This window comes from Panulirus ornatus, chromosome 68, assembly GCF_036320965.1.
Source record: "Panulirus ornatus isolate Po-2019 chromosome 68, ASM3632096v1, whole genome shotgun sequence".
NCBI classification, from domain to species: domain Eukaryota; kingdom Metazoa; phylum Arthropoda; class Malacostraca; order Decapoda; family Palinuridae; genus Panulirus; species Panulirus ornatus.
In genome coordinates this window covers 9,539,916-9,551,677 of record NC_092291.1, presented here as the reverse complement: position 1 = coordinate 9,551,677, position 11,762 = coordinate 9,539,916, and the positions used below count along the sequence as shown (strand labels likewise).

The 11,762-nt window shown below is 37.6% G+C and overlaps 1 protein-coding gene across 1 annotated transcript; it reads left to right on the top strand.

Moving 5' to 3' along the window:
• Positions 1-1,293: 1,293 nt before the first annotated feature.
• On the top strand, positions 1,294-10,890 carry LOC139747330 (oligoribonuclease, mitochondrial). Its single transcript, XM_071659516.1, has 5 exons — positions 1,294-1,452; positions 6,204-6,365; positions 7,877-7,970; positions 8,872-8,998; positions 9,962-10,890. The coding sequence occupies exons 1-5, from the start codon at positions 1,306-1,308 to the stop codon at positions 10,080-10,082; spliced, it is 651 nt and encodes a 216-aa protein (XP_071515617.1). The 5' UTR covers positions 1,294-1,305; the 3' UTR covers positions 10,083-10,890.
• The last annotated feature ends 872 nt before the right edge of the window (positions 10,891-11,762 follow it).

Sequence of the window (11,762 nt, the reverse complement as noted above, 5' to 3'; positions counted from 1 at the left end):
ATATCAGCAGAGAAATAAGACTAGAATATCACACCTTCGTCTGAAAGAAATAGTATTTGCAGTGGATTATGATGCAGAGACTAAAGTCCAACGTGAGCAACAGACGGGGGTTGAGGAACTGTATCTGTGCAGTGTACAGCAACGAACACACGTGTACAGGCAGCGCGTGCGGCCTCCTCTGCCTGGATGGCCGAGATCTCCAGCGTCCACTTCGTATGAGATGAAGACTTATGTTGCCGGACTCACCTTTTTCTTCCAATAATTGCGGTGAAATTTGGGCTTCGTAATAAGATAGGATGTGAACTTCTAAGATAGGAGGATGTGATCATGTTCACTTCGTTTCCTTTCGCGAAACATGGCGTTCTTTCATGAAGTACCTTAAGCTCTTTTGTTGGTTCTTCCTATTGAGGCAAAAACTTTAATTTTGTTACACCTGGATTTTCCCGAAGTATCTCATAGATCCACATAACCAGGTACAAGAATTAATGTAACTTATCCTGATTAGCTGTGGTTTTATTGGTGGTCATAAGCGGATGGGATGATTAGTTGGGATGCATATATTTAGGTTCTTGAAACGGTTTTAGGATTCTCTTTTTTTGTGAATTTCACGTTTGTTGAATGTCGATTGGTTTTTCGACCTGTGAGTGACTAACAGTGAATTTTAATGGTATTGGAATAAGATAGTATTTAGGGTGTGGTTAGTTCCCCGTTGAGATGTCACTCAATATGAAATAATTGTAATACATTAAAAGAGATACTTAAGTTTATCTTGAAGGACTTGATATGGAAATTAGAGTTTAAGGTTACAGTAATGACAGTAAACCTTGGTTGATTCGGGTAACGTGTCATTTGGTTCACTCAGAATAAATTTCGGGATGGGTGGACACCACTCCCTCCCTGATCAAACACATCGTCATATAAATTTTGTAATTTCCTGTCTTTGATTGCATCAACTCTCATTACCTTAAGAAATGTGATCTGTCTTTCTTTCTTTTCTCTTTCATAAATGAATGCAAGCCTTCCAGTATGGCTGAATTCGAATTGAGGTCTTCTTGGTGTTTGATTTATTATGAAGCAATAAACAGGTGATATATATGCACACGGCAGCCATCTATTGTATGAAAGTAAATGTATTTGTAAGTTCTTATAAGTCGGCACATTGTGATTATAAGTTTATTTGTGAATGTTTCTTTAGTTTTCGATTTGAGAGATTGTGATTGGTCGAGAAGATCTTAGGAACGAAGCGAGGGTTTTGATTGGCGAACCAAGAGCCGCGTAGCAGCGGTCCATGTGTTTCCGGATATTATGATTATGTTGATCTTAGCGGCGTCTTGGAGAAGTGTGTTGAGGCGACAACTAAAGTTCCTGTGGGCGAGCAATATGTCTACTGACAGTGAGGTTCCCGTCAAGGTGCCAAGACTGAGTGAACGATTAGTGTGGGTCGATCTCGAGGTACGTGATGTCTTCGTCGAGTAATAAATGAAACATAGATGCGGTTTGACTGAGTGAGGTCCATGTGTCTTATCACACGTGTCTTAAGAGTATATTTGTAATTTTGAGGTGAACTTGGGCTTTTAGTGACCGTAAATCGAACATCATCCACATACTAAGGGATGTTAACAGACCGTTGGCTACAGGCTGCCTTGTGCTGTGGTCGATGTGTATGGTTGTTGCCTTGTATGTCAACATTGAATCCAGAATATGAAAATGAAAGTTTGACGTTTAATTGAAACCTAACCATGGGTAGAATACTTATTTATTGAAGACTTTATGTGTGTGTGTGTGTGTGTGTGTGTATATATATATATATATATATATATATATATATATATATATATATATATATATATATATTTATACTATTCGCCATTTCCCGCATCAGCGAGGTAGCGTTGAGAACAGAGGACTGGGCCTTTGAGGGAATATCCTCACCTGGCCCCCTTCTCTGTTCCCTCTTTTGGAAAATTAAAGAAATACGTATCAGTGTATGATAGTCCCAGTTTAAGGGCACCTCTAAACTATGAATTTAAAAGAAATACTTATTGGTGAAGTGGTAGGTGCATGGTAAATGTGATTTAGAATAGGGGAGCACTGCTTTATCATCCACGGTGATACAAAGAAATGATAGTGGGGAGGGTTATGATGATGAGAGAAAATGTGTGGTTAAGATAAGGATAGCACTTCTTGAAACCAGCAGAATACATAAATGCTACACCCAGCTTCTCGTGGGAAAATAGATTTGGATTTTCCGTGTGTTTGAAAAGTTTGCATTTCATTTCTACGAGACTTGATTTAATTTCATTTTTGCCTCCAGCAATGCACAACCAATGTGCCAGAAGAAAGATGACCACAATACCTATAGTATGCTGCATTTCAATTATAGTACTGAAAATTACGATAAAAATCTTGGCTGCTAAGTGTAGTTTTTCACTTGTTTCTACCTCACACTTTCCATGGTCATCACAGCCCTCTTCACTTTGACTTATTTATTAGGAAAGAATAATGCTCCAAAATATGCTTCCCTGATCTGAGTCACTTCATTTAAGCTTGGAGGTAAGGGGAAATTTGGGTAAAAGACTGCAGAATCAACGTTGTCAGAAAGTTTAAGTGATGCATTCATAACTCTTGTACATTGAAATTTTGCAAATAGTATACAAACAGGAGGGATAGACAACTAACCAAAAACATTCACTGTGTGCTTCTTTGGATTCTTTTGATCTCTGTTCAGTTTGTATGTCATCATACAAAATAAATGATTTATTTTTTTTTATATATTGCTTTGTCGCTGTCTCCCGCGTTTGCGAGGTAGCGCAAGGAAACAGACAAAAGAAATGGCCCAACCCTTTCCCATACACATGTATATACATACACGTCCACACACGCAAATATACATACCTATACATCTCAATGTACACATATATATACACACACAGACATACACATATATACACATGTACATAATTCATACTGTCTGCCTTTATTTATTCCCATCGCCACCTCGCTACACATGGAATAACATCCCCCTCCCCCCTCATGTGTGCGAGGCAGCGCTAGGAAAAGTCAACAAAGGCCCCATTCATTCACACTCAGTCTCTAGCTGTCATGTAATAATGCCTGAAACCACAGCTCCCTTTCCACATCCAGGCCCCACAGAACTTTCCATGGTTTACCCCAGACACTTCACATGCCCTGATTCAACCCATTGACAGCACATCGACCCTGGTATACCACATCGATCCAGTTCACTCTATTCCTTGCCCGCCTTTCACCCTCCTGCACGTTCAGGCCCGATCACTCAAAATCTTCTTCACTCCATCTCTCCAATTTGGTCTCCCACTTCTCCTCGTTCCCTCCACCTCCGACACATATATCCTCTTGGTCAATCTTTCCTCACTCATTCTCTCCATGTGCCCAAACCATTTCAAAACACCCTCTTCTGCTCTCTCAACCACGCTCTTTTTATTTCCACACATCTCTCTTACCCTTACATTACTTACTCGATCAAACCACCTCACACCACATATTGTCCTCAAACATCTCATTTCCAGCAAATCCACCCTCCTGCGCACAACTCTATCCATAGCCCACGCCTCACAACCATACAACATTGTTGGAACCACTATTCCTTCAAACATAGCCATTTTTGCTTTCTGAGATAATGTTCTCGACTTCCAAACATTCTGCAAGGCTCCCAGGATTTTTGCCCCCTCCCCAACCCTATGATTCACATCTGCTTCCATGGTTCCATCCGCTGCCAGATCCACTCCCAGATATCTAAAACACTTTACTTCCTCCAGTTTTTCTCCATTCAAGCTTACCTCCCAGTTGACTTGACCCTCAACCCTACTGTACCTAATAACCTTGCTCGTATTCACATTTACTCTTAACTTTCTTCTTTCACACACTTTACCAAACTCAGTCACCAGCTTCTGCAGTTTCTCACATGAATCAGCCACCAGTGCTGTGTCATCAGCGAACAACAACTGACTCACTTCCCAAGCTCTCTCATCCCCAACAGACTGCATACTTGCCCCTCTTTCCAAAACTCTTGCATTCACCTCCCTAACAACCCCATCCATAAACAAAGTAAACAACCATGGAGACATCACACACCCCTGCCGCAAACCTACATTCACTGAGAACCAATCACTTTCCTCTCTTCCTACACGTACACATAAAATATTTTGTACTTGTGATATTATTGATATATGGAAGGAGTAGCCAGAAAATGTTCAGAGCAATACCCTTAAGATCTTCAAAATTAGGCATGAGCATCAGTTATCACTCTCCAGTATTGAATAATTCATTTAATCAGTCATCATAACATAGTGGTATATCATGTTAGCTCCTCAAACACTGATCTCTCCCTGGCCATGTTGTGGTATCATACTAACATTGATTAACCCATGTCTCCTACTGTGAGGAAGTAATTTAGAATTACTGTAACATTCCTCAATGTCAGGAATAATGTATACATGGTAAGTCGAGATGCTGGGGCTCATGTGTCCTTACTATTGTTTTTATAACAAAAAGTGAAGGGATGCATGTTGTTCATGATGGCATGCATGACATATTCATGTTCATTCTACCTTTTGACTTTCCTATAAAAATTTTGTTCAAGCTTATTAATCAAGCAAGGTATTTTTTCTGTTTCTCTGCCGGCATGTGCTGGGGGAAGTGGAGGGTGGGGAGAGAGCCTTTGTTTTTCAGTCCTATTCTTTTACTGCTTACAATTATTTTTTTCTTAAGCCAGACCACCTTTCTTAGAGCTTGGGTCTGTGTGGTCTTTGTATCTATGTAACTCATTACCATGTTTTTTGGTAAGTGTTTTAAGTATTGACTGCATCACCCGTGACATAAAAACCGTTGAATCAGATAATTCATGGGTTGACATAGATAACCCAAATACCTCTTTTGTTTCTCTCTCTCTCGCACACACACAGTAACCCTCAGTCAAACCCACCAATCCAGTAGCTCCTAAATACCTTATTTCAGTACTATACCTTTTTTAACTAAGTTTTCATCAGATATTGTTTGAATTACATCATGACAGAGTGTGGTTTGCTCAGATGTTTACTTACAGTATAATCCATCCATAATTGTTTTACTTTGGGAAAATCCAAAGTCAGGAATGTAACTTGCTTTATAACAGGATTTAGTGGTTCAGCTTGCAACAGACTTGTGACAGGTTGTCCAGAAACATAACTCTGTTGTAAGTTGAAGCCCTGCTGTATTTTTTTACTTTTTAGTGCCCCCACCCTACATTCTTTCCCAGTGCAGAGCGACATCGCAGCCCATACTGCTGTGAACAGGTTAACCTGGAGTTGCCTTGATGTAAATGTTAAAGTTTAAAAACATTCCCTTCAGAATTTTGAATTACATTTATTAAAATTGAAAACTGAAATTTTATTTTACCAAAGATAAAGTGTTGTATTCAGAATGTTTCCATACCATGTCAGCAATCTGTCATCAGTGCACTCCATTCCTGATGCAGAGATGTCTTTTAGAAGAGATGAATAGGTGTGTAAGTCAAGAGTTCATTTTTCCTACAGCAAGTAAGGATATCCTAGATTTCAAACATGGTGTGAGCTTTTAGGCCACATAATCGTAATGTTGTCATCTTCTTAGTTTCATAATCTGCTGTTAATAATTTTCTGATAGTTGTAAGATTTTTTTGTAATAAGTAATCAGTGCTGTCAGTGGATTGAACCAGGGCATGTGAAACGTCTGGGGTAAATCATGGAAAGTTTTGTGGGACCTGGATGTGGAAAGGGAGCTCCGGTTTCAGTGCATTACACATGACAGCTAGAGAATGAGTGTAAATAAATGTGGCCTTTGTTGTTTTTTTCTAGCGCTACATCACACGCGCCTGGGGTGGGGTGCTATTTCATGTCTGGCATGGTGGCAAAGGGAATGGATGAAGGCAGCAAGTGTGGATGTGTACATGTGTATATATGTATATGTCTGTGTATGTATATGTATGTATACACTGAAATGTGTTGGTACGTATATGTGGGTGAGTTGGGCCATTCTTTCGTCTGTTTCCTTGCGCTACCTCACTAATGCAGGAGACAGTGACTAAGTATAGTAAAATAAAAGGTAAATATAATAAGTAATTTTCATTGATTTTTATATAGTATTATGGTTGTCAAAAAATTATGGAAAGTTTAGTCTCTTGAAGATTATTTTTATTCTCTTTACAGATGACAGGATTGAATATAGAAAAGGAAGAAATAATGGAAGCAGCTGTTATAGTCACTGATAGTGAATTGAACATTGTAGCAGAGGGTCCTAACCTTATTTTAAAGGTTGATGACAAAGTATTAGACAGTATGAACAACTGGTGTAAGGAACATCATGGAAAGGTACACATATATTTTGCTATCACTTTAAAGCTGTTCACTTTTCGTTTTCCTTAGCATTTTGTATTATTCCATTATACAAGCCAGATATATTTTACAATTAGATTTGTTAATACAGGTATACCACCAAATTTCCGGCAACTGATGGTTCGGCACCTCCTTTAGTCGAACAAAATTATGTAAGGGAACTTGGAATTACCGTGGCCACCAGACTAATTTACTGGCGGCCACAGATGGTGTTGTGTGTCGGGTGCACTTATTTACATTCTTTACACTGCACTTGTTGGTGGTGATACTGCAATTCTGTGAGATTCTTAGCATATTTTGCTTAAATTTAACCCTAGTTATGGCTTCTAAGACATATGAGAGTGTCAGTCGTGGCATCATACATAAACACCAATCCATATTGATCCAAGATATAATAGAACTGTTGAGAAAATGGACTGTGGTGTTTTAGTGTGTAAGCTGTGTGATGTCTACACTATTGCTTCATCAACTGTGTATGAAATAAAGAAGCAAAGGGAGAAAATATTGAAATTCTTTGCAGACAACGATTCCAAGAAGCAAATGACGGTTGGAAAAAGTATAAAAGATGTTAAGAGTACTGAGCGCGATCAAGTGATGATGGAATGGTTTCGACAGTGTACAAGGAGTACAAGTACTAGTATTTCATATTTTTATTTAATTTACATTTAATATTTGCTTAATTTAAATTTCTAGCAGTCCATAGTATACTTTAGACACATGGGAGATGTATAATTAGTGGGTTAGAGGTGTGTTGATGAATTATTATTATGTGATCACAGTTGGTGCGGCCAAATGTTTAATCTGGCAAGACTTTGGAACCAAGAGTGCCAGAAAATCGGTGGTGTACCTGTATTGAATAAATGTAGTACAAGCAAACTTCAGCATACATATTTTAGTTAAGTTTTAAACCAATTGATTTTTTGATGTTTTGCTCTCTCATAGCTTTTAGTGTTGTAATTAGTTTTCTAGCACATGTTAGCATTCTCCCAGCTTCATTCTTTGTGTGGAGTCATACCACATTTTGAACTGTGCTTATATGTATTTTTCATTGCATTCATATTACCAATATTGATATATTTGTCATGCCTCTCAAGAAGACAATGCAAAAGCACAAACATGTTATGATAATCCACATTTTTGAACACCACAGAAAAGGCAACTAAGTGATTGAAAATGGCAGCATGCCTTTGTGTGGGGACAGTGGCTGATAGTGACTTGACTCAAAGAAAAGCTTTTCAGTGATATGTTATTTGAAGATTGAGAAGACTGAGAAGGTACAAGGATGTAGTAAACTATGTTTTGAGTTATCATGGCCCGAAAATTCTGAAGGGTGCTTACATTGGATAGAAAGACGTGGTACAGAGTGATATGGGGGAGGAACTTGCTGTAAGTGTGATGAGCTGGAGCATAGGAAGCAGTCATGTAGTTGTTTAGGGGGCTTAACTGTAGATGAGAGACTTCAAAACATTATACCTACTTGCCAACAGTCTGGGCTGACAGAAGGATGTCGGAAGAGTACTACCTCTCTCTCTGCGGCAGAGGACCAGTTACTGCAGTTTGTTACACAACACACAGAAAAGGGTATGTGTAATCACAAGAAGCAGTTTCTAGTCTAAATATTTATTATGTGGAAATGGCTCAGATCAGAAGCAGGTAAGCTTCAGTGTTTAAGGCTGGCACTAAGATTAGTATGATGGCTAGAATATGAGTATCACTATGATGTAGATGATGATGGGTAATTGTCTGTAACGAAACATGATAGTGTGGATATCAATTCAGCACATCTGAGTAATAATGCAGCCAAAATATGGATATGGAATGAGTCACAGAGTTAAAGAATTCAGACTGGAAATGAACTTGATAACATGATTGGTGAAATGGTACACATTCTAAACTTGTATACCCAAAACTGTGATAGGCAAGGGACCTCTTTGTTGAGTTTGTGGTTGATCATTCAGGGGGGATATATAAGTGTACACAAGGAGATTTATATTCACTGTCCAGACTGTCAATACTTGAACCATCTTTAACCATGTTTTTTGTAAAGCAGTCCTAACAACCATAGGGTAACAGACTGAGTTACTTAGAGTATCCAAAGAATGCATACATATGAATAGGTTCTTTAATATACAGTGTTCCTGTTAGTACAAGTAGCTGGAAACTAATTGATGTATTCTGTTGGCAGAATGTCCTAGAACTTCAGAGGCAAAATGTCAGACCCAGATGTTAGGTCGTGAATGTGTCAAGATGTTTATTGTCCAAAACATTTAAATTTTCAGTGCACCTATGAACTTCAAATGTAGGAATTAGGTATTAAATAAAAGCAAACTCTGATATTTATCAAAAGATTATATCTTAACATATGATTTTCATTTGACAATATATTTCTTAATATTTTATTTTAAAGTAAGTTTTTCTTTATTCACTACTGTATACCTGTTTAAGAGCCCTTTCTTTCTTCAAGTTTTTCATGTTTATACAGGGAAGGCTCCATTAGCTGGTAACTCTGTGCATGCAGATAAAAAGTTCCTGGATAAGTTTATGCCCAAGCTGATGAAGCACCTACACTACCGCATTGTTGATGTTTCTACTATCAAGGAACTGTGCAGGTGAGGCAGTCTGAGACGAATGCAATTGCATCATAAATCATATGCATATCTCTTATTATTTATTCTGTACCCAAGTCCATAGGATGGATCAGGTGGAGACAGACATGCACCTTTTTTGGGAATTCATTTTGTAAACCAGGGGTTGTTTAACCTCAGGCTGGCAAGGATGCCCAGAATCCAGAAATTTACATCCTGCTTTGTAATTGTTTGAAGACATTCTTCTTTACCAATGGTAATTATAGGAGGGATTATTTACAGAAATCCTGTTTTAATCTTTTTTTTTTTTCCTAAATCATCAGTTTTCTGGACACCACTCACTTCTCCAACATTGTAAACACTGATTCAGCATACTACAAGAACCTTCATGCTTAAGATGCAACTTCCACACTGAACACTTGCTCCTCAGTTTTCTTCTTACCAGACAAAGTTATCAACCACACTTCTAGACCTGTGGTCCTTCCCATTGAACGTGGCTATTTCCTAAGCAATAGGAGAGCTTCATAGAAGGGGATCTTAGGGCAGGAAGAGGAAGGTAAAGTATAAGTATTACATACAAAATGACATTTAAAAAACAGATAACCACACTAGAAAGATTATGTGCAATGAAGGAAAAAGTGAAATCAGAGCACTGCTCAATTCTAAGGATTTCAGAGTAGAGATCTGCCTGTACTGTACTGCAGAACGTAGCTAGTGGTGGAGGCAATGAGGCAGCTGGCTTTCAAGAGTTGAAACCATGTACCTGAAGAAATAAAAAACCAGCATGGCATTGGAAAGCTGATAATGTGTATTCTTTTGAGCACTTCATCCACCTCAAGTAATTGGGAATGGAATGTAAACTCTAAGAGACTTAATTTGGAAGAATATAATGTCAAAATAGGAGAATAGTCTTTTAAGTTTTATTGATCCTGCATTGAAGGAATTCATGAAATGGTCATCTAATTCAAGCATACTTTTCCCCCACAGGCGTTGGTATCCAGAGGAGTTTGTTGCATCTCCAACAAAGAAGTTATCTCATAGAGCTCTAGATGACATCAAGGAAAGCATTGAGGAGCTTAAATACTATAAGTCAACTATATTCAAGTGAATCTGTAAGATAATGTGCAACAATCATGTGGAGGCCATTGATATTTAATGCTTTTGAAAATGGTTTTTATTCTCTTACTCTTACACTCAGCCATTTAAATGGATTAAATAATAATTTGAATTACCTGTTCCTCAATAGGTAAGTAAAAAAATTTAAATGCACTCTAGTTGGATGTCTTCTTAGCAAAATTAACCCTCTATTACAGTTGCTTGTTTTGTTGACTAGCCTTTTTTTTTTTTTTTTCTTTTTTTTTTTTTTTCCTACCTCGCCACTATTGATATTTCACTTGATGTGCAGAATGGATGGGGTGTTTGCCACCACTTCTCTCACTTGTGTATATTCTCAACTTTAATGTGTGCTAAAGGAAATTGTTTTGCATGCTATTACTGCATTTTAAATTATTTACTTTGTACACTTCACAGTGAGTCAAGTGAGATAGATATTTCAGCTAACACTTCCACCATCCATATAAAACACTGCTTACAGTCAGTCACTCCCTCAACTTCCTTATCTGAAATAGCGTTGCTTTCACTTGTTCATTCACAACGGCTATGTGTCCCTTTTGCAGTTTACCTCTTTCTTTTACCTTGTCATAATATTTACCTTTATCCAGAAGTCAACAAGACAAAGGGCTAAAAACTAGGGTTTGCCAAACAGTATTCTTGGGGTCATGTAGCCATCAAGACTTTTCCACACTTGTCAAAACACTTTTGCTCTAATGCCAGAGTCAGCAAATTTTCTGTTAAATAATGCCGTGAAAGTGCTCTTAAGCATAATTTTTTTTGCTCTGTTTCCTGGTTATAGCAAATACCTAAGATATCTTACTGTTGAATGGAGTTGTATGAATCTTACAAAAATTAGAATATGTCTTTTCTCATATTCCCGAATATAAAAATCTAGTGTGTACCATTGCCCATTCTCAGTCCTTGTTCATCATTTACAAGTGTTTTAATAATGATGTTGGCCAGTTAGACAATGTGAGAGAAAAAATGGGCCTAGATCAGGAGCATAACCATCATTTAAGTTATAGTGCAAGGTAACAACAATATGAATTTTTTTAGTTATCCAAGAGTAACAGTGTACCTGAACCTTTCTATATGTTTTGTGATAATTTATTACATTTTTTCTTCTGTGTGAAAATTTTGTTGAGAAATTTCTCACATGACTTTAACCATTCTTTATCCCATTACATTCTATGATAAAACAGGGTCCAGTTTAGTGATTTTGTTAGCTAGTGATTTTCAAGAATGCATATGCAAGAAAATAGTGATTAATTGTACAGACTTTCAACTTTATTTGAATGTTTCAGTACATGTTCTATGCCAAGATTATGGTCAACATCAACCATTTTAAAGATATTAGAGGCTGACAAATATGTCGAGCAACCATAGTTTAGTATTGATCTACATAATAATGAATGTCATATAATTTCAACATGGGTTTCTTAGGATTGGTGAGACTGAACCCTTTAAGTTTCTAGCTTCTTTTTCACTTTAACTGTGGATGGGATCTAGACAACACTATTTTCCATTATAGGGCCAAGGCATGTACAGCATGTTTAAAATTCTTGAACTGGCCACCTCTACCTCAATACAAAATATACCCATTAATGCTTGTAGTGGCATGCTATGCATTACTACTGGACACTAAAGCCAGATTTTTTTGATTGGTAATGTCAGG

Excerpts from the sequence above, each read along its gene's own strand:
- LOC139747330 (XM_071659516.1), top strand. The coding sequence starts at position 1,306 with ATGATTATGTTGATCTTAGCGGCGTCTTGGAGAAGTGTGTTGAGGCGA. Across the intron at positions 7,971-8,871 it reads TACACAACACACAGAAAAGG|GGAAGGCTCCATTAGCTGGT; the intron begins GTATGTGTAATC and ends ATGTTTATACAG. Across the intron at positions 8,999-9,961 it reads ACTATCAAGGAACTGTGCAG|GCGTTGGTATCCAGAGGAGT; the intron begins GTGAGGCAGTCT and ends TTTCCCCCACAG.